Here is a 23,876-nt window from a genome sequence, read left to right as displayed (position 1 = left end):
CCAGGTACCCATCATCCCCCTCCTTGACGGCTGATTTAAAACTTTTGGTATGCAGTTTTTTATTTCTTAGTCAAAACTTCTCTCTCCCCTCCACCCTATCCCTAAAGAAGAAACAAAGTCACACATACATTAGGAGAGTATTTGCAGTGCCCCTCGAAGAAGCTACAGGCCTCAGGGTGCGGATGTCTCCCAGGCGTTACAAAGTGATTCCCACCCCTGAGGGCAGAGCCACCTGAACTCCCCAGAGCCTGGGTGCCTCTTTCTGATTGGGAAGTGGACAGGGAAGGTCTGGGCCAGGCTCACATCTCATCTGCATGTAGCACTGCTGTGGCACGCCCCCTGGGCCCCCCCCTCCCTCCCATCTTCTCAAGCAGTGTCCTCGCAGAGCCATTGGCACTCTTGGCTCCAGGTGGCTCCCTCAGCCTGGACTCTGCCACTGGGGTGTCCAGATCTTCTGTCATGTCCTTGTGGGTCAGGATGTTTCGGGAAATCACTGTGAGGTGAAAGAAAAGGGGCAGTAGTAGTAGCACTCTGGGGGGTGGCCCTAGCCAGCACAGGACCTTCCTCCTCTTGCTTGACCACCGTGGAGAGCAGAGCTGCCCACTGCCGCCACCCCCCGGCCCTCAGCTGCATGGTTACCAGAGGTCGCTCCCTGCCTTTGCCTCTCACCTCCATGAGCCTGGTAATCCTCAGGCCCAGCTTCTGGTAGGCCTTGAAAGGGGCTGAAGCTGGGCAGGATGATGAGAGCCAGGGAAAAAAGAAGGATCTGGAAGGAACAAGAGGACACATGGACTGTGGGGACCAGAAAGGGAAGGAGCGGGGGGCAGTTGGGGTTACCAGGGGTGGTTGGGTAGTAGGGTGTTGGCATGAGGTGGGGAGTAGACAGACTGATGTTACCACAACACAAGTGCTGGTCTGGGCAGCCTTGGTGGAGGTTTGAGCAATGAGTGTCTGCAGCTGGCGGAGCTGAGCCACCAAGGAGCTGGGAAAGGAGGAATGAAGAGTTAGCGTCTGGGAGCAGAGCCCAGAGTGCTGCCCTCGTGTGCCCAGCCTCCCCGCCCCGGTGCCCACACCTGCCTGATGCTTGGACTCACATATTGTGCCTCTCCAGCTCTTGAACTTTTTTCTGTAGTTCCTGGTTCTGTGCAGAACAGGCTGCCACCCTAGGGAGTGCGGAGAAGTAGGCCGAGGCTGGGCAGTCTGAGTGCCTTGCCTTGCCCGCCTTGGGGAGGAAGACGGCCCCCAAGTGTGGCCCCACAGGAAGCCAGAAATGCACCCCACGCACCTGCTCTCTAGGCCATCGATGTACTCTTTCTTCCGCCTCCGGCTGTCCTGAGCTGACTGCTTGTTCCGGATTTTCCTCCTGACTTTCTTGAGGACCCTCTCCTCTGCCTGGAGCCCCAGGATACCGTGTCAATTCTGGACCCTCAACCTCCCCTCCAGCTCTTCCCTGGAATCTGGGTTCCTCAGAGGCCTTGATGAGGCCCCTTAGGAAAAGTGTTACCTTGGTGAGGGGCAGGTGAGAGGGCAAAGAAACCCCTTCCTGCCCCAGCAGCCGCTTCTCCTCATCTGTCAGGAACAGCGGTTGACATGGCAGCTGGGGTCGGGGAGAGGGGAGAGAATGGGGAGTCACCCCATTTCCAGCACCCAGGCGCCCCCTGCTGCCTTCTGAGGGGTGTTTCCTGTTGGTACTGGGGAATCAATCCAACCCAAGGTGAAGTGAGGGGCAGAGAACTTAATTCCGACAGGCTCCAATTAACAAGGCAAAGTAACCTGAGGCTGAGAAGGGGAAGCGGTGGTTCTGTGACAACACTGGCCCGTACACAGGACCTTGGCCTGAGCCAGCTAGGGAGGGACTGTTCTGGTCCATGTCTCCCCAAACCTTGGAGCATCTGAGAGCACTTAGAAAGCTTATTCGGTGAGTGTCGGAGGCAGGCAAATGATTCACTTTCAGCCATCAACTTCCACTTGGCTGTGTGTTACCCAGGTGCCTGTGAACCCCTGGGGGCCGCCCAGGACAGTGGCCTGTTCTCCCCTATAGTCTGAGCTCCACTTTCCAGACTGAGAATCTGGCCCCTTTCCCACAAGGATGTCCCCTAGATCAGCCAAGTGAGAAGTGTGCAGCCTCGATGACATCCGGGTTCAACCTGAGCCCATTCACTGGGTAACCTGCCTTTGTCACTGGTGTTGCTGTTTTAAAGAGTTTTGCTTCATTTTGTAACTTCAGAAGAATTTGCTTTGGCTTTTGGCTATGCTATTTCCTATCTGCCTTTATCTGATGTTTCCTTCTTGTTCCTGTGATTGCTTAGCGGAACTATCAAGAGGATCTCTTTCAATCCACCTCAGAATCCCTGAGAATGTAGCCCAGAGGGTTTTATCTAAAAACAGAACAAGGGGGTGGGCCCATTGTGGACAGCAGGTTAAGTAACACTGGCATGCCATATGTCCCAGCAGCTTCACTTCCCATCCAGCTCCCTGCCATTGGCCTGGGACAAGTGGCAGAAGCTAACCTAAGTGTTTGGGCCCCTGCACCCATATGGGAGACCCTGATGGAGTTCCTGGCTCCTGGTTTCAGCCAGGCCATTGAAGCCATCTGGGAAGTGAACCAGCATCTGAAAGATCTCTCTCTTTTTCTCTCTCTCCACCCCCCCCATCATTGTAACTTCAAAATAAATCTAAAAAAATAAAAGTAGAACAAAATAACTAAAAAAGCAAACCCACAAATGCTCACTGGTGCTTCACTCAAGTTCGAAGCCTTGGACTTAAGGTTCCTCAGTGCAAGATCCTAAATGGATTCTTTGGCTTCTGATCTCACTTTCAACCACAGCTTTGAAAGGAGGGTAAGGACCTGTTTCCTGCCTTTTACACACAGAGTACTTTTCAGGGTAAAGGCAGGGACAGTGATGGAAGCACAGCCCACCTCTACCCCTTTACGAGAACCGGTCCAGCCAGCCTGGGAAAAGCATCCCCAGCATCCCATGCAGCACTGGTGCTGGGCTACCCTGTAGCAAGGGCCACTGGTATTTGCTACCTCACAATTGTTCAGTGGCAACACTGTTGCAGCTGCTTCTCCTTCACCTGTATCCACAAACTAGAGGGATTCCCAGGCCGCCTGGGCCATCTGTGCCAGCCCAAGGCTGAGACAATGGCTCTGCTGAGCATGCAGGGCGCGCAAGGTCTCAGCTGTCCCTACAGCCCTGTCCCCAGATTCCCTTCCCTACCTCTCCGTAACTGAGGGCCACCACCCTAGCCCAAGGTTTCTATCTGTCTCTCTCTCTCTCTCATCCTTTGCTCCTCTTAAAGTTGTTCATTGGTCTTCAGGCCAGTAGCACAACAGCGGAGGCACAGACCGATTTCCTCATCCGTTTCTCCCATTTGTGAGTATATACAAAGGATCTTCAAGAAGTCTATGGAAACTGGTATCCTCTTTTAGTTCCATTTTTCTACAAACCGAAGTACCCTTAATGGTGCGGATCAGCGAGCACTGGCTCTGGCCGACCCCAGGACTCACCAGGGTCTCAGGCGGCACTGGGGCTACGGTGCCTGCTCTCGGCAGGATGTGGGTCTGGCCATCCAAGGGCAGCTTGTTGACCATGCAGGCATCAGGCGCCATCAATGGTCGGCTCCACTGATCTGAGAGACAAGGAGAAGGCAGCAGGGCCTGGGTAGTGGCAGGGGCTGGGGAAGCCCCCTTTACTCCATGGCTAGGGCTGGCCCTGAAGGGTCCCTGCCCCCTTCCCACAAAGAACACTGACCGAGCTGAATGGAGATGAGCCCTACGGTGGGGCCAGCTTCCCCCTGCGTGCTCTCCAGGGCCCCTGCCTCATAGACAACCTCATAGAGTGCAGGAGAACTGGGTGCTTGAGGGGCAGGGGGGCTGTCTGAACAGCCAGGGTCCTCAGAAATGCCACTGTCGCTGCCAGGAGAGGCCTCTGAGCAGTACACCTCATTGGGATCGATGAAAATCCTCAGGCAGTCTTCAGGCTCGTTCTCCTGAAGGCCCTACAACAGGAGAGGGGATGTGTGTGTATGTATATAATCCTACCTGAAATCAGACCTCGATCCTGCATGCTGTAATTTCAGCCCTTGGCCTTTTTGAGCACGAGATAGTCACAACCCATGTCTATGTTGAAGTCTGTTTTCAGACGACTCCCCCCACTCGGGGCTGAATCCTCTTGGGGCTTCGTGTCCCGGAGTCCTGTTTCATCCCCACTCCCATTCCCACTCTTCACACTCACACAGCCATGGTCCCCGCCAGACTCCCAGCCTTGTGGGCCCTGCTCCTGTAGCCTGGTCCCTGGGGCCTCTGGGGGAGGACACTGGAGTCCCAGCTCCAGGTAGGAGCCTGTGGAGAAAATATCCTCCGGGGGCTCCAGCCAGGCGTCCAGCAGGTCAGGGGTGCCGAGGTCCATGCTTCTGTGGGACGGAGAGTCACGCACAGGGGGCTGATGGCTGCCCGCCACCCTCCAGTTCCGGGGCTCCTCCGTTCTCTCTGCCAGTCTCCCCCTTCCTCATCTGCGCAGCCCCCTCACCTGTCATCCGGGGACCTCGCCTGCAGCGATAGCTCAGGCCGGGACCAACAAGCCCCCTGGGTATTACCTGTTCCGAAGAGCCCAGCCCTGCCAAGTCAGCGAGCCGCCCGCCCCAAACGCGACACCTTTTCTTTCCTCCAGGATCTCGCATCCTGGTCCTGCCCACACAAACCCCGCCCCCAGCGGGACACCAGGAACGTGGATTGCACCTGGCCAGGAGCCAACGTAGGGGCGACGCCTCTGTCGGTGAGGGGCTCTGAGGCCGAGCGTCCTCAAACGGAATCTGAGGAAAACACCCGTAGCCCTTTCGGCCTCAGTTGCCGCGAGCTGTAGGACATCTTCCCGAGGATTCGGTGTCGCCTCAGGGGAGTAGAGATGGCCGTGCCTGGGGCACAGGAAACTGGAACTCCAGCCATCACTTTTACAGAGTTGTAAACACAGGCAAAACGGATCAAAACCCTCGCCCAGGGCTCTGCGAGACGTCCCATCCCCCACCGCGTGGCGCTCCCCGGGGTTTTGAGGAGCAGGGCATCGAGCCAATGGAATCGCCCCCTCAAGGGCCGCTCTTCTGCAATTGGTCAGTTTACGCGTCAGCGGGGAGTCGGGCCAATGGGGCCGCAGCATTTATTTGTCCCGCGGGAATTGTGTTCGGCTGTACCGAAGGGCGGGGTAGCAACCAGAAAATGAATCGCCGGGAAGTTGGGGAAAAGTTCCAAGTCGGTGGGGAGGAGCGCCCTGTTTGGGGTTTGCCTACCACGTGATTCTGAGGCTCAGGTTATCAGCTGGCGGGGCCAGTAAATAACCGGCGACAGGCTGTGACTCTTCGGGCGGAAAGCTGCGCCCGGGTGGGTTTTCCGAGGCGGACTCGCCGGCTCTGCGGCCGAGGGACTGCTACGCGGACGCCTGCTGGCCGCTGCCCACGAACGGAGGCCCGCGCGTCAGAGAGCGCGGCGAGTTAGCAAAGCCTTTGCTTTCGGCTAGGGAACGTGGTTGTTCGCGTGCAATCACCGGCACCATCACGAGTCCTGCAATTGTATAGTTTACAGAATGTTTCCATAAACAGTGTTTTTTAAAGATGTATTTATTTGAAAGGCAGAGTCACACAGAGAGACAGAGACAGCTTCCAAACGCTGGTTCACTCCCCAAATGGCTGCAATGGCCAGGAGCCAAGAGTTTATTCTGGGTCTCCCACGTGGGTGCAGGGGCCCAAGGACTTGGGCCATCCTCAGGTGCTTTCCCAGGCGCATCAGCAGGGAGCTGGATCGGAAGTGGAGCAGCCAGGACTGGAACTGGTGCCCATATGGGATGCCGGCGGCTTTACTCCACTACATCACAGTGCCGGCCCCTAAACGATGTTTTTAATCCACAGCAACTGGGAGGCACATAAAACCTGTAATATTTTGCTAATTTTACCAAAGAGGAGACAGGTTCATGACTACAAAGTACTAATTGCAAAATTCAGGATTTTTGGCCTGGATGTAATTAGTGTCTGATGGTCCAGGGATTCACTTAAAATAATGGAGCTGTACTGATACAGGTGTCTTATTTCATTTACCTGCTTGTCCAATAGTACTTCAGATGAAGGGTGGCTGGATGAGTGAAGTAGGAAGGTTTGGGTATGGATTCAGGATTCATAGTGTACTGATTGTCCTCATCAAGACTTGAATTGGCTAAGAGTAAAGACAGGAAGAGGGTCTAATATTTATTGAGAAGATAATATGTGTCAGAATTTTCATGTTATTCATATAAGTCTACTAGCAACCCCCAACTATGGAAGTTAATTTTCTCTGTAAGGAGTTGATCCCAGTTGTATATGCTTACGTCCACGGTCTTCACACTGTGCTAAGCAGCCTTGCTTCCTCCAATAGTCCAAGTCTGTCTTCCCTACCCATTTCTTTGTCCTGTTCCCGTAGCAAGGAGACAAAGCAGGCTTCCTGGATTGATGTGGACTTGTGAGGAGAGCAGAATCGTCCTACATCCTTCTAGGGCAAGGAAGGTGGTTAAATCCGCTTCAAAAGGCTTCCTGCAGGTCTTAGGTGCGGAGGTGATTAAGTGGCAAATACAGTCAGCTTCTGCTGGGTTAACTTCCCTCTTCCCCCTGATTCATCAAGCTCTGGGGAGGAAAAATGACTTGCCGGGAATCACACATCAAATTAAGGCAAAACTTAAGAGATCTAGAGTATAACATGGTAACCATAATTAATAACCATATTAATAATATTCTTGAAAATTGCTAATAGATTTTAAGTGTTCTCAACACAAATAAATGATATATGTGAGATAATGCATATGTTAATTTGATTAAGCCATTCTGCAATCTGTGTATATTTTTCAAAGCATCATTAACATTCACATTTTTCATCTGTCAATTTAAAAATAGAGAATTATATACACACATAAATGTAGAGTTGTGACTAGAATTCAGGTGTTATGATTCCTTGTTAATGTTACTGATTCCCAATGATCTTGAAAGCATAATTTACCAGAGATAAACCATAATATGCATAATATTCCCTTGAGTAATCTGGAGTTTACTAGTAATTTTTATTTTTAAAAAAATTAAAAATTATTTAAAGATTTACTTATTTGCAAGACAGAGCAACAGAGAGAGAGAGAGCTCTTTCATCTACTGGTTCACTCCCCCAATGGCCAGCTCTGGGCTTGGCCAAAGCCAGGAAACAGGAACTCCATCCTGGTCTCCCACCTGCGTGGCAGGGGCCCAAAGGCTTGGGCCATCTTCTGCTGCTTTCTAAGGCACATTAGCAGGAAGGCTGATTGGAAGCAGAGTAGCTGGGACTTGAACTGACTCTCTGATACTGGAAGCCAGCATTCCAAGAAGCAGCTTAACCCGCTACATCACAACGCTGACCCCAGTTGTTGGTAAATGATGATGTTTTACTTACAACCTGATCTTAAGAGTCCTGTAGGTTCCTTTTCCCTAGTCCCTCTCTCTAGAAGTCTTCACATTCCCCCTTTGCTTGCAGAATCTTTCTGGAGCCTAGTTCCGGCCATCACTCTGCCCTTTATTGGGGAATAAGGCTTTTTTTTTTTTTTTTGTCTTTGTAACCCATACTAGTCTGAGCCTCCTCTAAAAATGTCCTCTTTTTTTGTACTTTGAGCATCCCATGAGGCTAGAAGGTGATTCTTTTTTTTTTTTTTTTAACTTTCCAGAGTCCTTTTATTTTGGAATATCCTGTAAACAATCAAACCACCAGAACATGATTGTACAACAGTAAAATGTTCTCTTGCATTAAATTGAAGACATCTGTTTAATTAAAAAAAAAGAAAGAAAAAACAAAAGAAAGGTACTTAGAGCTGTTACTTTCCAAGTACGTAACACCCTAGTCAATTCAAGGTGTCTTAATCTCCATCAAGAACAAAAAAAAATTTTTTTTTGTCATGCTGTTAAATCCATCATTATGGATAAAATTGGTGCAAATTGGTCAAACGGATCCAACAAACACTGATGTCCAAGCTGGCATACTGGCAACTAATACGTAACTGGTGGTCAATAGAGAATTTAAAAGATCTTCCCTTTCTTCTTGTTCTTTTCCAAGGTTCTTGAAGAGTTCTGTTGTTCTAATATACGTTGCTGAGCTTCCCAGTTTGCTTTCTCATCCTCAAACTGACGACGTTTTTCCTCTAATTCTTTGTGCTGTGCTTCCAAATTCTTTTTCATTTGCTCATGGCGCCGCTGGAGCTCAGCTTCAGAGTCCTTCAGTTTCTGAACTTTTTCTTTGACCTTCATTTCAAACACCTGCTCCATCTCCATCTCCATTTTTAGAAGGTGATTCTAAGAGCAAGGGCTGTGGGCTAAGAGGACCCACGCTGAGGAAGCAGTGAAGGTCCCGATCTGAAAACACCTGGGTGCTTTCAAGGAACGGAAAACAGAAAGGAGGCCAGCGGGGTTGGAGGGAGAGGATTAAGAGTGCCAGTGCAGGCGGGAGAGTCTTGGCCAGACGCCTGCCGGCCTGGAGAGCACTGTAAGCTGGAGTATGCTGAGGGAAGCTCCTGTCTGCCCCCATTCCGCAGCCCCTGAGCTGGCTCCCGCTTCTCTGCCAGGAGGCTGCCCAGAAGTCAGCTCCGGCCGCTGGAGTCTGGAAGGGATGATTTTCCAGACAGAACGTCTGTCTTTTCCCAGTTCTCCCTAGCCCTTTTCTTCCTTGTGAGGACTGGGGAGCGAAGTCAGGCCAGGAAGTTCGTCCTAAGAAGGGAACTCTTTCCCTCAGTTGGCGCCACAGCGCGCACTGACCGGGTCTTAGAATCTTAAGAGATAAGATAAGGCGACTTGGGGCCAAGGCCAGCCAGGTATCCTCAGAGATGTGGGGCGGAAGACTGTGCGGCTGTGCGGCTCGGGGACGCGACCCCAGCCCTGCTCGCGGGGTTTCCAGCACCGTCTCTTAGGAAAAACTGTATTTTCAAGGCCTGTGAGGACCGACCGGCTCCGGCCCAGAAGCCCTCCACGAGTGTACCCCAGCTCGCAGCCCTCGATCCTCTGCCTGGTCCCCTCCCTCGCTCGCCCCGAGTCGCTATTCCCCACCTCTCCTCCTCCCGGTGTCTGATTGGCTCGCTACTCACGTCATTCCGGCTTCCCCGCCCACTCGGCGCCGTCATTGGCCGCCGGGCGCGGGGACGCGGCGGCGGCGGGGGGAGGGGGCGGCGAGGTGGGGGCGGGAATTCCCGACTGGAGGCCGGAACCCAGCGGATACCATGTAGTGAGACCCTGGCGAGGTGAGTGCGGGGCCCCGGGCGCGAGCGGGATCTGCCTCCCGGGCCTCCCCGGCCTCCCGCGCCTCCCGCGCCTCCCGCGGCCTGGGAGTCCGAGTCCCCGCTCTCAACATTCTTCATGTCCGTCCCGCGACGCTGGCGGCCTCGCACCCCGCCTCCCGGAGTGTGGACTTCCAGACACCGCCCTCAGTACCGGTTCAGCCCGACCCGGGCCCCCGGGGCCCCTAGAGCCCCTAGAGCCCCTGGAGCCCCTGTCCTCTGGCCCTGGGCTCCGACGCCTTCGCCCGTGGCGTGGAGCTCTCGCTGTCTGCCTTCGCGGGGACGGCGCTGGGGCAGGGGGCACGAGAGCCGCTTCCCTGCCGAGCTCTGCCTGTCCAGGCGGCCCGCGGAGCTACCTGGGGCTTCTCTCCGCAGCCCCCAGCCCTCTTCGCTTCACTCACTCCTTCCCGGCCTCGGCGTCGCTTAGGAGACGCCTCCCCCCAGCCGCCCACCCAGCGCCAGGTTCTATTTGGAGGCAGTCGCTAGCTCTCGGGGGACTCCTGGTGAAAGGGTAATGGGAGCCCCTCGCAGGCCTATCTGTACCTCCTTGCCCCCCCGTGCTGGCTTCGTAAGTTATTAAGTAGCTTGGGAAAGATAAAGTCTGGAGGAAAAGAAGACAGTTCCTGGATGGGACGGAGAGCATGAGTCACCCCGAGATGGGGAAGGTCAGAAGGTGGCTTCTCTTTTCCTTGTGTGACCATCCCGCCAGCCACCCACTCCAGTCTGATCTTCCTAGGTCCAAGAGTCGCTGGAGCCGCCACCACCGCCGCCGCCATGGGGCCCTGGGGAGAGCCAGAGCTCCTGGTGTGGCGCCCAGAGGCTGTGGCTTCGGCGCCCTCAGTGCCCGTGGGGCTGGAGGTGAAGCTGGGGGCCCTGGTGCTGCTTCTGGTGCTCACCCTTCTGTGCAGCCTGGTGCCCATCTGTGTGCTGCGGCGGCCTGGAGCCAGCCACGAAGCCTCAGGTAGGCCACTCCTTTTCCCTGCTGCTGTGGGTGCTTGGGGACCCAGGGAGGTGACCTGAGGAGGCCTGCAAGGCAGGAGTAGCCATTGCCTGGGGTGTGGTCTTGGAGCCTGGACGGGGTTCCTTTGCTCATTCCCCTCCATACTCCACTTTTGCTCAGCTTCCCGCCAGAAAGCCCTGAGCCTAGTGAGCTGCTTTGCGGGGGGCGTGTTTTTGGCCACCTGTCTCCTGGACCTTCTGCCTGACTACCTGGCTGCCATAGATGAGGCCCTGGCAGCCCTGCACGTGACGGTGAGCACTTACCTGCAGCGTGTGACCTGTGTGTGGAGGTGTAGCACATCAAATACCTCTAGGAGAGCTGGTTTGTATAGATCTGTTCACCTTTCCTTCTGTGGCTGTGTAAAATGTAATCACATGCTCCTGGCATGTGATCCGATGCATTGTGTGGGGTTTATTATTATTATTATTATTATTATTATTAGGGGGCATAACTTTCTGAACTCCCTCCACCCAGTATCCCTATACACCCCCACCCCCCCGTGTGAGAAGCCTTATGATCAGCATGTAACTTACTCTGTGAGTTTCTCAGATCCAGCTGCCAGTAAATTAACAATGCTCCAGGAATCATTTTCACTCTCTTGCCACTTTCCTGGAGGGCCCCCGCAGGCTTGGGAAGGGCAGGAGACAATTTCTAGGTGCTGGGTGTTGTGGATCTAAAGGGTTTTAGCTCAAGGAAGTGGGATGTGGGGAACAACCAAGTCCAAGGCATAGGAAAGGCTGCATTATAGGAAAAACTGAGACAATGGGGTCGTGGTGCAGAGAAGTCACCCTGGGCTCCTTCCCTCTTCCCTAAGATTGAGGAAGTGACGTTGGATATAATCCTCTGAAAGTCTGTGACTAAGTGCCCTGTGTCTCTGTGTATAAACCTGAATGTCCCTGTAGCAGTATGAAATTCTTGTGTTTAAGCATCTGGGGAGCTGGACCAATGTGTGAATTTTACTATGTCTCCCTATGACACTTTGTGTATGTCTACATCAGTGACCTTTAACCTGGGAGTGGTTTTGCCCCACAAGTAACATTTGGTAGTGTCTGGAAATGTTTTTGGCTGTCACACTGGTGGCATCTTTTTTTTTTTTTTTTTTTTTTTAAATTATTTATTTGAAAGAGTTACACAGAGAGGGAAGGAGATTTGTGTTCACCTGCTGGTGCATTCCCCAAGATGACTGCAACACCTAGGGCTGTGTCAGGCTGAAGCCAAGAGCTTCATCTGGGTCTCCCACATGGGTGCAGGGGCCCAAGCACTTGGACCATCTTCCACTGCTTTCCCAGGCCATTAGTAGGGAGCTGGATCCGAAGTGGAGCAGCTGGGATGTGAACTGGCACCCATGTGGTATGCCAACGTTGCAGGCAGTGGCTTTGCTACCTTACCCCTTTGCCCACTGCGCCACAACACCAGCCTCCCAAGTCATTGTTCTTGGTACCTGTATTTGATGGGTAGACATTAGAGAGGCTGCTAAACAGCCTGCAGTTGCACAGCACAGCTCCCGTGTTAAATATCTGCTCTAGAATGTTAGTAGTGCCAAAGTTGAGAAATTGGTCTCCATGTGACACTGGGAGTGACTCCCTGTCTAGGTGATTGTATATTATTCTGTGTTCGTGTCACCAAGTAACTCTGTCTTGGTGTGACTGCAAGTGGCCCTGGGTCTATGTGGGACCCCAGCTCTGTGTCACTGGGCCTCCACCAGTCTACATCTGATTCCTCCTGTCCATCTTGTCCTGTGTCCTGAACTCCTTCTTGCTCCTTCTGCCTACAGCTCCAGTTCCCCTTACAAGAGTTCATCTTGGCCATGGGCTTCTTCCTGGTCCTGGTGATGGAACAGATCACACTGGCCTACAAGGAGCAGTCTGGGCCACCGCCTCGGGAGGAAACAAGGGCTCTGCTGGGAACAGTGAATGGTGGGCCACAGCATTGGCACGATGGGCCAGGGGTCCCACAGGCACATGGAGCCCCGGCGGCCCCCTCAGCCCTGCGTGCCTGTGTACTGGTCTTCTCCCTGGCCCTGCACTCAGTGTTTGAGGGGCTGGCAGTGGGGCTGCAGCGGGACCGCGCTCGGGCCATGGAGCTGTGCCTGGCTTTGCTGCTCCACAAGGGTATCCTGGCTGTTAGCCTGTCTCTACGGCTGCTGCAGAGCCACCTGCGAGTGCAGGTGGTGGCTGGCTGTGGGATCCTCTTCTCATGCATGACACCTCTAGGCATTGGGCTGGGTGCAGCTCTGGCAGAGTCGGCTGGACCTCTGCACCAGCTGGCCCAGTCTGTGCTGGAGGGCATGGCAGCAGGCACCTTCCTCTACATCACCTTCCTGGAAATTTTGCCTCAGGAGCTGGCCACTTCTGAGCAGAGGATCCTCAAGGTCATTCTGCTCCTAGCAGGCTTTGCTCTGCTCACTGGCCTGCTCTTCATTCAAATCTAGGAGGCATCAAGAGAGGGGCAGGGGAGGCTGGTCAGCAGGTGCCCCTGCCCTCCCCTCCCCCCCCCCCCAGTATGTGGGGAGGGAGGTGCTGAGGACCAAAATGTTCTCTGGGAGGTAGGGATGGAGGCTTTGGGATATCTCGTTCAATGAAATGAGAAGGCAGTGGGGCAAAGGCTGGCCCAGCAAGCGAGACAGTCAAGTCACTAGAGAGATGATCAGAGGACACTGACTGGTCAGGGACTATGGATAGGGACAGACTGACACTAGGAAAGCCAGAGGTAGGCACCCCGTTGCTATGGGGTAAGCAGACGGGGAGGACATGGGCCCAGAGTCAGTGCCCTGTTGGTTTTAGCCCATTTCAATTTCAGCACCTGCCACTTGAAGTGGAGCCCTCGTACTTTCCTGATCTTGTACTCAAATAAGTTTCCCTCTTCCCTTCTCCCAGGGGATTAGTGCCAAATGGTCTCTCCTTGCCAGTTTTGGTACCTTCTAGGGCATCTCCAGTTCTGCCCACTCCTCTATTTCTAAAGTGCCAAATAGCTTCCTCCCTTCTTTCTCAAAGCACAGTGATGTGGCAGTGAGCCCTGCCCAACGCCTCCGTGGAGGGGTTCTGCTTTCTTTTGGTCCCAGATCCTTGGGGGAGGTGGAGGGCAGAAGTGTTTGCTGGGCTGTGGGTCAGGAGACTGTTGGAGAGCTGGGGCCACCTACCACTGCTGCACCTTAGGAATATGAAACATGGACATGGTGCCCCAGGCACAAATGATAAACACCGAGCTACCAATTTTTTTTTTTTTATACCGGAGGAGCCCAAGTGGGTAGGCAGATTCCTACCTACTGGGGTTATTTTTGGGGAGGGAGGACTATGCATAGGGCTGTATTCTCTAGAATCTATTTTACTAACTGACCTGTTTTGGGACATGTTACCCAAATAAAAAATGTTTATACATCTGTGCTGTATTCGATTCGTTTGTCTTGGGAAAGGGGTTGGTGTGTGGCCGCTTGAGAGGACCTGCGTCTCAGATGTTCACAGGTGTTTTAAGATACTTGCTCTCAGTGTTTTCACTCAGGCCCCAATAGTCCCTTCCCTGAAGATGACCAGGTTTTTTCTCCTTTGTCTCTTGCTTGGCCCCTCCCTGTCTCCACCCCTTCCATTCCCTTCTTTTCCTTTCCTTTCTCTTCCCTTTCCTCTCCTTAATCCTGTGCTCCGGACTACTTGAGAACTACGTTTCCCAGCTTGCTCCGCGCAGGGAGTAGCCAAGTGGGTGGAGCAAGGTCCTCAATTCCCGGAGTCGACAAGGCTACTGGGAAATGGTGTCCGTTTCCTCTCCGTGCTGCGTAACTGGGGGAGGGTGTGAAGGAGTCACGTAAACAAACTACAATTCCCGGCGGGCCCTGCGCGCAGCAGGTCAGGACTAGGCTGGGGCCGGGTTCGCGGTGCTAGCTGAGGCGGCGGCGGCGGCGGCGGCGGCTACGGCTGGAGGAGCCGGGCCGGAGCCCGCGGCAGAGGCCGCGGCTAGTACTGGGAAGGTGGCGGGGAGGGACGGGAGGGGAAGATGGCGACGTCAGGGGCGAACGGGCCCGGCTCGGCCACCACCTCGGCTTCCAATCCGCGCAAGTTTAGTGAGAAGATTGCGCTGCAGAAGCAGCGTCAGGCCGAGGAGACGGCGGCCTTCGAGGAGGTGATGATGGACATCGGCTCCACCCGGGTGAGGGGCCGCGCTGGGGAGCGGGAGCAGAGTGGAGTAGTTCCCGAGCGGAGGTCGGAGAGGCGGGGCGGAGGCGGGAGCCGTAGCCGAGGAGGTGGCACGGACAGCGGGCGCCGCCGTCTGGGAAGCGTGAGGTTGAGGGCCGGCGGGCAGGAAGACGGATTTTGCGGGAAGAGTCGGAAACACTGGAGAGGTTGGGGGAGTGGGATTGAGAGGGGGCCTGTACGTGAGGCAGGAGTGGGCGGAGAGTGGTCCCCCGAAGTCTGGCGGAAGGAGGAGGTGAGTGGTCCTTGTGCATCCCTGACGGAGTTTCCTAGGGGACTCTTCCGAGGCATCTCTAAGGTTGGATTATGGGTTGGGAGGATGGTCGGTTTGCTAATCTGGCTCCTTTGAGTTTGTGATCTCCACGAACTCCTCTCCTGCCCTGCTGTGCCACTCTTGGCGCTTTGGTACCTCCAGGAAAAGGCCCCTTGAGTGGTGTGAACGCGCACTGCTGGGTACGGTGGGGCAGGAAGTCCCCTCCTGCGTCCCGTCCCTTTGCTTCCTTTTTCAAATACTTCTTGTGGTTTCCTGATGTGAAGGAAGGTGAGGTCCATCGCTCACAGACTGCTGCTTGGTGTTCTGGCCTTGGAGGCGACGTAGGGCTTTGAATCCCAGAAACAGGTTGCGTGGAGCCGGATGACTTGCCGAGCCTCCTAGGGCAGTGGCTGATTGTAGGTCAGCTTATGGGGTACCTTGGAGGGTCCTCCATGTGCTGGGGCTATTCGTTCCTTAGGCGTTCCAGAAAACTTCCAGGCTGCCACTGAAGTCCCCGCCTTGATTTCTTGCTTCCCAGGGCTGGACGTCTGAAGAAGCAAGGGTTGGGGATTTGTCCTACTGGCACGCAGTCCTAATTTAGGGACATATCAAAACAGCAGGTGAGGAGAGTGCAGGGGTCCTTCAATTGCAGAGAGCTGGAAGGAATTTAATGGGAGATGGTGGAGCATAAATAACACACTTCAAGGCTTTTTCTGTGATTATATCAGCCTATGACTGTGACTTTGAATGTATTTTTGTGTGTGTTTCCCTTGGGTGTGTTTGGGTTTTTGTGTGTTTTTTCCTCTTTGTGTCTCTTGGGACTATGTGCCCTAGTTTGTGGGAGTCAGAACAGAGAAAGTTAGGTGGCGAAGCAAACAGAGTGTATGTGTGTAAATGCACAAGCATAACCCACCCTCACCACCACGAGGATTGTGGTCTGACTGTTGGCTGCTCCCCGTTAAGAGGTTTGATCATAGTGCGGACAGACACAAGATGGGAGACAGGCTGATCTCTGGTTGACAGTTCAGGCCCTGCCCTCTGGACTGGGATTCCAGCAGAGGCCAGGTAGGGTCTTAGGGCTTATGTGTGCAAACAGAGAAAAGCTGTGAGAAACTCAAAGCTCAGGCTTCTGTCTTTGTGGTGCCTCAGTCTATCAAAAGACCCCCTCTGCCCTCCATGCCTCTGCCACACGGAAAAGTCTAGTGGACACACATGGTCAAGGCCTGGGGACCCCAGATTCGAGAGCGAGAAATGAGAGACCTGGAGCTCGGCTTGTTATCTGGCCAGCTGCGAGAGCCCACTTGAGACAGATATGGCCATGGGCTCCTGTGTTGCTGACAGGCTGGCATTGCTATATATATTAAAAGTGGTCTTGGAGTGACCCCGAGGTCAGCATTTCTGACGTCCTGGAACAGAAGGGCATTTCTCACGTTGGCTTATATACAGCAGTGCGACCCTGGAAGCTCTTAGAATTTACTTCTCCATAGCCCTGGGTTTTTTTATTTGATTGGTGGTAGTGGCCGAGACTTGGCAGTGGATACTCAGCTCTCACAGGGGCATATGAGATCTCTAGGCAGACTACACTCATGCCAGGCCAAGGGTTGAGGTGCCTCACCCCTGTATCAGATGTATCTCCCCAAAGCAGAGATGAGGCCAGGGAGATGATGAGCCCTGGCTGGAGTGGTCTGTTGCTCCTTCTCCGACTTCCTTTTGCCAGGTTTCCCTGCCAAGTCAGGACCTTAGGAGTCAGTGGAAGTGTGCCTTTTGGTTTTGGCACTGTTTTCTGGCTAGGAGGGCCATCATCCCTTGGATATTCCAGTTCTGGAGGTACAAGCTCTGTATAGCCTTCCTGAGGCTGGGCAAATGACTGAGCCCAAGAGCCCGTGCTCTCCGGAGTGGGAAGGAAAGAGGCTGGCAGTAATGACTCTGATATCCACCTGTGGCCTCGCTCTTCTCTTCCAATTAGTGCTGAACGCATCTGGAAAGGAAAGCAGAGGTGCATAATAGACACCCCTCCCTGTGATTAGCCTGGAGCTCCTGACAGCCCCTCAGGGACTCTGCTTCTACTGACTCCAAGTGAGGCAGGCCCAGCACAGTGAAAGGCGCTGCCCGAGAGCAGTACAATCCTCCAGGAGGGCGGCCTGCACAAGGGCTGGAGTGGATTGGGGGGTCTTTTTCTGACAAGTTTCTTCTTTTTCTAAAATAAAGGCTATTTATTTGAAAGGCAGAGTGACAGAGAGAGGGAAAGACACACACACACATACACGTGCACACACATGCCCCCAGGCACATGCGTGCGTACATGTGCACCCACCTACACACAAACGCAGATCTTCCATCTGCTGATTTACTCCCCAAATGACCTCAACAGCCAGGGTTAGGCCAGGCCAAAGCCAGGAGCTCCATCCAGGCCCCCTGCGTGGGTGGCGGGGACTTGAGGACTTGAGCCATTGTCTGCTGCCTTCTCAGGCACACTAGCGTGAAACTGGATCAGAAGTGCCGTAGCCAGGACTTGAACCAGGCACTCCAGTGCAGGATGCTGGTGTCCCAAGTGGTCGCTTAACCCACTGTCCCACAGTGCCTGCCCCATCTGGCAGATTTCTTTAAAACAGCAGCAGCATATCCTGGTGACAAGGATGGCCTAAGGGGACAGTGCTCCGTTCCATGACATTGCCATTTGTTCCCCACGTCTCAGTTACAGGCCCAGAAACTACGACTGGCATACACCAGGAGCTCCCATTATGGTGGTTCTCTGCCCAATGTTAACCAGATTGGCTGTGGCCTGGCCGAGTTCCAGGTGAGTGGACACCGGCCAGGGAGGAGCGGAGGCTCTTAGGCCGCTTCCCCTGCTGATTCACCTGTCCCTTTCGGCAGAGCCCCCTCCACTCGCCTTTGGATTCATCTCGGAATACTCGGCACCACGGGCTGGTGGAGCGGGTGCAGAGAGATCCTAGAAGGATGGTGTCCCCACTCCGCCGATACCCCCGCCACATATCCTTCCCAGTTTGAGGGGTCTGGAGGATGATGGGATATGGCTCCCTGGGGACTCAGGTAGGAGAGGGCTGTAAGTGCTGTCCAGGCCCATCCTTTTCAGAAGCGCTCCCTGAGAAGGCCACAGCCCGTTGTCACACAGCTGGATGTGTGACTGACCGGAACCACTGCTCCTCAGACTGTGCTGCTCGGACTGTCCTCTGTTGCCAGAGGCGGCGCTCCCTGATGAGTCTCCTCCCAAGGGAGGCGCGGTCCCTCCTCCTTCATTTCTGTTCTTGGCTCCAGCCTCACACCCACAGACTGACCTCCTCCAAGCCCTGCGCAGACAGTCTTTTGTATTTTCCAGCCCAGCTGAAGACCTGATTCTATTCTTCACCTCCATTCTTTGGCCCCACTGTTGCCCATTGTAGCTGAGGAGGAAGGTGTGAGTTTCCTGAGACAACTCATCTCTGCCTCCGTTACTCTCTCATCTGGTCTCGTTCCTCTCCACTTTTTCCCTTAACGGATGCTGTTCACATTGACAGCTCTCCCTACAGTCCTGCCTACTTATCTCCTCCCCCAGAGTCCAGCTGGCGAAGGTGAGTGCCCAGGGCAGGCAGAATCTCCTAGCCACTTGCCGACATGTCTTTGGAGGGACTTGGGTTGGGGCCCGGCTTAGTGGGATAGGGTTTCAGCAGTACCTCCTTCCACAGCAGCAGGGCTGGGAGGGGTGGGGGCAGGTAGAGTAGGTGGGTCAGAGTCCAGCCTTGGCCATGTTGACACGAGTGGCCAAGCCTCACCGTCCAGTCAGAGTAGGACCAATAGGAACTGTAGTCAGGCTGGGGTGTGTGTGTTTAAGGGGGAGGGGAGAATGGCGAGGTGGCAGTTGAAAATGGCTGCCTTCTGTCAAGGGTGGGTCCCAGGTGTAGTCCTTGGGCACTCTGAGATTATGGAACCCCTCCTTTTTGTCCGTCTCACCCTTAGGACTCACACCCAGCAGAGTAGTCAAGCCCCAAGATTCCCTATTCAGCTTATTTTAGGAGAGAGGAGTTGAGAAGTGTCCAGATCTCTTAGGTTGACCAGGGGCAGAGGCTCATGGGTTACAGGTATTGGAAGAACCAGAAACAGTGAGGCATGATCCTGGTCTCCTTCCACCTTGGCTGCCCCACATTTTCCAAGCTGGTGCCCACCTTCTCGTCCATTACCAACCTTTCTCCTTCTCATGACTGTTTTTCCACCCCAGGACGATGCCCTGGGGCAATTTCCCGGCAGAGAAGGGGCAGTTGTTTCGACTCCCATCTGCACTTAACAGGTGATGGCCCTTGCCTTCTTTAGGCCAAGTCTCTCATTTGCAGTTGTGGGGCCCTACCCGTCACTCCCATCCTGCGCTTGCCCAGCTAGTGTTTCTCCCTTCTGGGCAGGGCATGGGACCCGGCAAGACTGTCATGGGTGCCAGCTCATCTCTGCTCCCTCCACAGGACAAGCTCTGACTCTGCCCTGCACACAAGCGTAATGAATCCCAGCCCCCAGGACACCTACCCAGCCCCCACACCTCCCAGTGTCCTGCCGAGCCGCCGTGGGGGTAAGTGGTCATGTCCCGGGGTTGGGAGCAGCCTGAAGCTTTTGTTTGAAACAGGTAGGCAAGTGGGCCCTGGAACTGACTCCACTGCATGCGTTCCTTGCAGGTTTTCTGGATGGTGAAATGGACTCCAAAGGTATGTGTTCCTCACCACTGTTGGGTACTGAGTGCCAAAGAATTTCTGGGCTGGTGTTGGGGACTGTGTGCAGGCTCAGGGAGCAGGATTCCCTCCCACTTGCCTCTGCTTCCTCTCCTGCCTTCCTGGCTCCTTCTCCAGCCCTGCCATCACCAGTCTTTCTCTTTCAAGTCCCTGCTATTGAGGAGAATTTGCTGGACGACAAGCATTTGCTGAAGCCATGGGATGCTAAGAAGGTGGGTGTGGGCCCCTGGGAGTCAGCCCTTCCCCTGCAGGGAGCAGAGCTGCCAGTGTTCCCACTGAGCACTGGCCTCATTTCCCACATTCTCCCTTCTCTCCGCAGCTGTCCTCATCCTCCTCCCGGCCTCGGTCCTGTGAAGTCCCTGGAATTAAGTAAGTGGCCTCTGAGGCTAGCAGAGGAGCAGGGGGAGGCATGGGAGACTGATCTCTGCTCTCCCCGACCACTGCCTCCCTGCCATTTACATCTTCCGTTTTCTCTCCTTCCCCAGCATCTTTCCGTCTCCTGACCAGCCTGCCACTGTGCCTGTTCTCCCACCTGCCATGAACACGGGGGGCTCCCTACCTGACCTCACCAACCTGCACTTTCCCCCACCGCTGCCCACCCCCCTGGACCCTGAGGAGACAGCCTACCCCAGCCTGAGTGGGGGCAACAGTACCTCCAATTTGACCCACACCATGACCCACCTGGGCATCAGTGGGGGCCTGGGCCTGGGCCCTGGCTATGATGCACCAGGTGAGTGGCATCCTGAAACACGTGCCCACCAGGTGCTGCCGGGCTGGAGGGACAGAGGGGAGGGAGTCTTGAACTGGGGTCCTCCTGTGACTGCCCACACAAGCCCAACCAGCCTCACGTGCCAGCATTCCCTCACTGCAATTTTCAATCATTGAGGACTGGTAGGTATGGCTCTTCCTGGAAAGAAGGAGAGCAGCCCTCAGGTGGGCAGTCCCAATCTCAACTGTCAGGGACAGCGTAGGGAGGACATTGTGTTGCCACCTCCATAGTCTGGTCATTGCTACCCATCCTGGGCGGAAAGGGCCCCAGTTCCCATCAGTAATATTGGCATCTCTGGTTTTTTGTCTGTGCCTGCAGGACTTCATTCACCTCTCAGCCACCCATCCCTGCAGTCCTCCCTAAGCAATCCCAACCTCCAGGCCTCCCTGAGCAGTCCTCAGCCCCAGCTCCAGGGCTCCCACAGTCACCCTTCACTGCCTGCCTCCTCCTTGGCCCACCATGCACTGCCCACCACCTCCCTGAGCCACCCCTCACTCAGTGCCCCAGCCCTTTCATCCTCTTCTTCCTCCTCCTCCACTTCATCTCCCGTCCTGGGTGCCCCCCTGTACCCAGCTTCTACCCCTGGGGCCTCCCCCCGCCACCGCCGAGTGCCCCTCAGCCCCCTGAGTTTGCCCGCGGGCCCAGCCGACGCCAGAAGGTCCCAACAGCAGCTGCCCAAACAGTTTTCGCCAACAATGTCACCCACCTTGTCTTCCATCACTCAGGTATGCGTGGCTGCCTTCCCTACATGTCTGTCTCCCTTCCCCCATCTCTTCTCCTCCTGTACCCTTGTCTCACCCACCCTTTCCACTCCTGTCCCCTGCCTCCATCTTCTCTCCTCTCGGCTTAGGAATGTGAACCCTGGGGCTAAGCGTTTTGGTTTCAAATTCTGGCTCTGCCTCCGGTTGCAGTCTCTTTGGATGAGTAATCTAAGGACCGTGAGCCTCAGTGGCCTCCTTTATAAAACAGGGGTGTTTTGGGAAGGATCACATGAATTAACAGCAGAGACACCTGGTGCCAGGCTTAGCCCAGGCATACGCTCGGCAAACAGTAGCTTCTCCTTGCCCCTCTCCCTTCTTCATTCCTGTCCTTGTTTTCTTGGCTTGTTTGCCCTGCCTCTCTCCTGGCCCATCCTCTCTGCTCATTTCCCTTCCTTTCATGGAATTCTGTCAGAGACTCCCAGATCACGGAGCGCAGTCCCTTCTTCACTGGACAGGGGGGTCCACAGGGGAAGCGACTCCCCCAAGTTTACTCCCAGGTTAGGCAGGGTTGGGGCCAGACCTGAGAACTCTTACTTTAGTGCCGAGATGTCCCCTTCGGCCCTCCTTTCCTGTCCTCTCTGTGTTTTACTATCTCTGCCCCCTTTTCTCTCACCCTAGTGTTCTTTTCCCACTCCTCTGCCCTACCTCCTCCTCCCCCTCCATTGCTGCCCCCTGGAATGTGTGTTCTGTGTTCCATCTTTACACAGGCCCCCTCTGCCACAGGGGAGACAGGCAGGCCAGCAAGCGCTCTGCTCTCAAAGCCTGCAGCGGGCTTAACCGCCCTCTCTCCTTTCCTGCTTTTCCCTCCTTCCTCTCCCACTCCCTCCGGCCTCTTGCAGGCTTTGGAACAGCAGCTCTCACCTCCACTGTGGTGCTGTCAGTCACTTGGGAGATGTGTCCCCAGCATTCCACTGCTACCAGTAGTTGAAGTATCAGGGTTTAGGGATGATTGACTTCTGGAGTAACTTCAAAATTACCCTGTGTTAGCCTCGCTCGGTCACTTTCCTTCTGATGTGCACTTTGGAGTCACTGCACCTGACCCCACAAATGCCTGTGGAATATTGTCATGTTTGTGCTGAGGATGGTTGCAGCTTAAAGAGAGTGGGAAGCCTCAAGACTTCTTGGGGGGCACACTGAGGGATAAACTACCCCCCTTTTCATTGCTTCATTTCAGGGCGTCCCCCTGGATACCAGTAAACTGCCCACTGACCAGCGACTGCCCCCATATACATACAGTCCTCCGAGTCTGGTTCTGCCCACCCAGACACCCACCCCCAAAGCTCTGCAGCAGCCAGGAGGGCTGTCCTCTCAGGCCTGCTCAGTGCAGTCTTTGGGCGGGCAGCCGCCAGGCCGGCAGCCACATTACGGGACGCTGTGCCCGCCTGGCTCCGCTGGGCACATGCAGCAGTCCTGCCACCGGCCGATGAGTGATTTCAGCCTGAGGAACGTGAGTACTCAGGTCCCGCCTCAGAAGCAGGGGAGGAGCGGGTGGGGGTGGTATCTCTGGCACACTCTAAATTGGGAGACCTAGGTTGGGGATCCCCCTGCCCCCAGATGACACAGCATTGCCAGCTTGGGGCTCCTCTCTTCCTGCATTTGACCCCCTACTCCTGCCCCTCTGTTTCTGCTCAGCCTTCTCTCTGATGACCACTGCCTTGACCCGCTCCTGGCATGCGTGCTTTGGCCCAGCAGGTACGGTGCCCACACCTACTTTTGGGCCCCGTGCTCGCTTCTGTCGCTCTGCTTGCTGCCACCTCCCTCTGTCTTTGTCTTTGTCCCTGGGCGGATAGAGATTGACGGGCAAAGGGGATGTGAGCAGGGTTAGGCAGGCGCGGGCAGGAGCACCCGTGCTGAAGCCTGCTTCGTCAAGGTCTGCCTGTGTGTCCACAGCTGGAGCAGTTCAGCATGGAGAGCCCATCAACCAGCCTGGCGCTGGATCCCCCTGGCTTTTCCGAAGGGCCTGGATTTTTAGGGGGTGAGGGGCCAATGAGCGGCTCCCAGGACCCCCATACCCTCAACCACCAGAACCTGACCCACTGTTCCCGCCATGGCTCAGGACCTAACATCATCCTCACGGGTGAGGGGGCAGTGGTGATACTGGGGGATGGAAGGAAGGAGTAAAACACCCACTGACACAGTACAAGACTGACAGGTCTCGGGAGAGTTTCCGAGGCACGGGGTCCTCACCCATCTTTTCCACCCACAGGAGACTCCTCACCAGGGTTCTCTAAGGAAATCGCAGCAGCCCTGGCTGGAGTACCTGGCTTTGAGGTGTCGGCAGCTGGGTTGGAGCTGGGGCTGGGGCTAGAAGATGAGCTGCGCATGGAGCCACTGGGCCTGGAAGGTCTAAACATGCTGAGTGACCCCTGTGCCCTGCTGCCCGATCCTGCCGTGGAGGATTCGTTCCGCAGTGACCGGCTACAGTGAGGGACCTCACCACCATCCTCCTTCTTGGCCCTGCCCCCCATCACTGTCCCTTTCCTCCCTTTCCTCTGGCCAGTAGAGACTCTCTGTCCCCCCCAGATCCTCTTTCTAATATGAATGAAGGATCCCAGAAATGAGAAAAGCAAGGGGTTTGTCCAGGTGGCCCCTGAATTCTGCACAGTGGGTGGGCCTAGGGGAGTTCAAGGGAGGGCCTAAAGCACTTGTAACTTTGAACGTCTGTCTGGAGGTCAGAGCCTGTTGGCAAGCAGGGAATAGAGGGAGCCCCGGAGGCAGGGCTTGTCCGGTTGCCTAGGGGTGGGCAGTGCCAGCCCCTCCTAACTACTCTTCCCCTTGCAATGGAGGAGAGAGCCAGAATGGATATTATTTTTTATTAAATATTATATGTTAATAAAAAAATTCTTATCAAACGGATGGTGTGGTTGCTACTGTTTGGGGTGTGGCTGGGAATCTAGGGGGCTC

General features: G+C 54.9%; 3 protein-coding genes across 10 annotated transcripts; 2 read left to right on the top strand and 1 right to left on the bottom strand.

The window, feature by feature from the left end:
* Positions 1-52: 52 nt before the first annotated feature.
* Positions 53-5,016, bottom strand: CREB3L4 (cAMP responsive element binding protein 3 like 4). Of its 5 annotated transcripts, none has more exons than XM_062192311.1 (10): positions 4,742-5,016; positions 4,239-4,416; positions 3,756-4,002; positions 3,512-3,633; positions 1,505-1,597; positions 1,286-1,392; positions 1,095-1,163; positions 898-982; positions 670-766; positions 53-493 (listed from the first exon to the last, which is right to left on the bottom strand). In XM_062192311.1, exons 2-10 carry the CDS (start codon positions 4,410-4,412, stop codon positions 300-302), a joined length of 1,188 nt encoding a protein of 395 aa, XP_062048295.1. In that variant the 5' UTR covers positions 4,413-4,416; positions 4,742-5,016; the 3' UTR covers positions 53-299. The 5 variants fall into 5 exon arrangements, with proteins under 5 accessions (XP_062048295.1, XP_062048294.1, XP_062048296.1 ...); XM_062192310.1 differs by lacking the exon at positions 4,742-5,016 and adding an exon at positions 4,533-4,689; XM_062192312.1 differs by lacking the exon at positions 4,742-5,016 and adding an exon at positions 4,600-4,660.
* Positions 5,017-9,184: 4,168 nt separating this feature from the next.
* SLC39A1 (solute carrier family 39 member 1) lies at positions 9,185-13,676 on the top strand. The gene is made up of 4 exons (XM_062192309.1): positions 9,185-9,263; positions 10,036-10,260; positions 10,420-10,550; positions 12,074-13,676. Exons 2-4 carry the CDS (start codon positions 10,074-10,076, stop codon positions 12,728-12,730), a joined length of 975 nt encoding a protein of 324 aa, XP_062048293.1. The 5' UTR covers positions 9,185-9,263; positions 10,036-10,073; the 3' UTR covers positions 12,731-13,676.
* A 591-nt stretch (positions 13,677-14,267) lies between these two features.
* On the top strand, positions 14,268-23,813 carry CRTC2 (CREB regulated transcription coactivator 2). Of its 4 annotated transcripts, none has more exons than XM_062192305.1 (14): positions 14,268-14,436; positions 17,429-17,530; positions 17,608-17,726; positions 18,243-18,302; positions 18,947-19,015; positions 19,182-19,285; positions 19,389-19,418; positions 19,560-19,654; positions 19,762-19,811; positions 19,928-20,172; positions 20,530-20,936; positions 22,147-22,419; positions 22,863-23,049; positions 23,179-23,812. In XM_062192305.1, exons 1-14 carry the CDS (start codon positions 14,284-14,286, stop codon positions 23,397-23,399), a joined length of 2,115 nt encoding a protein of 704 aa, XP_062048289.1. In that variant the 5' UTR covers positions 14,268-14,283; the 3' UTR covers positions 23,400-23,812. The 4 variants fall into 4 exon arrangements, with proteins under 4 accessions (XP_062048289.1, XP_062048290.1, XP_062048291.1 ...); XM_062192306.1 differs by having other exon boundaries at positions 19,590-19,654; positions 23,179-23,810; XM_062192307.1 differs by lacking the exon at positions 18,947-19,015 and having other exon boundaries at positions 23,179-23,813.
* The last annotated feature ends 63 nt before the right edge of the window (positions 23,814-23,876 follow it).

The sequence above is a fragment of the Lepus europaeus genome, chromosome 5 (genome assembly GCF_033115175.1).
Source record: "Lepus europaeus isolate LE1 chromosome 5, mLepTim1.pri, whole genome shotgun sequence".
Classification (NCBI taxonomy): domain Eukaryota; kingdom Metazoa; phylum Chordata; class Mammalia; order Lagomorpha; family Leporidae; genus Lepus; species Lepus europaeus.
This window is presented reverse-complemented; position numbering and strand designations above follow the sequence as displayed.

What these genes read in the sequence shown, in the direction of transcription:
- CREB3L4 (XM_062192311.1), bottom strand. Translation starts at nt 4,412, where the DNA reads ATGGACCTCGGCACCCCTGACCTGCTGGACGCCTGGCTGGAGCCCCCG. An exon ending in ATCGATGGCCTAGAGAGCAG is followed by an intron (nt 1,164 to 1,285) that starts GTGCGTGGGGTG and finishes CGCACTCCCTAG; the next exon opens with GGTGGCAGCCTGTTCTGCAC. An exon ending in AGACCAGCACTTGTGTTGTG is followed by an intron (nt 767 to 897) that starts GTAACATCAGTC and finishes TGTTCCTTCCAG; the next exon opens with ATCCTTCTTTTTTCCCTGGC.
- SLC39A1 (XM_062192309.1), top strand. Translation starts at nt 10,074, where the DNA reads ATGGGGCCCTGGGGAGAGCCAGAGCTCCTGGTGTGGCGCCCAGAGGCT. An exon ending in AGCCAGCCACGAAGCCTCAG is followed by an intron (nt 10,261 to 10,419) that starts GTAGGCCACTCC and finishes ACTTTTGCTCAG; the next exon opens with CTTCCCGCCAGAAAGCCCTG. An exon ending in TGGCAGCCCTGCACGTGACG is followed by an intron (nt 10,551 to 12,073) that starts GTGAGCACTTAC and finishes TTCTGCCTACAG; the next exon opens with CTCCAGTTCCCCTTACAAGA.
- CRTC2 (XM_062192305.1), top strand. Translation starts at nt 14,284, where the DNA reads ATGGCGACGTCAGGGGCGAACGGGCCCGGCTCGGCCACCACCTCGGCT. An exon ending in CCTGCCGAGCCGCCGTGGGG is followed by an intron (nt 19,286 to 19,388) that starts GTAAGTGGTCAT and finishes CGTTCCTTGCAG; the next exon opens with GTTTTCTGGATGGTGAAATG. An exon ending in AGCCATGGGATGCTAAGAAG is followed by an intron (nt 19,655 to 19,761) that starts GTGGGTGTGGGC and finishes TTCTCTCCGCAG; the next exon opens with CTGTCCTCATCCTCCTCCCG.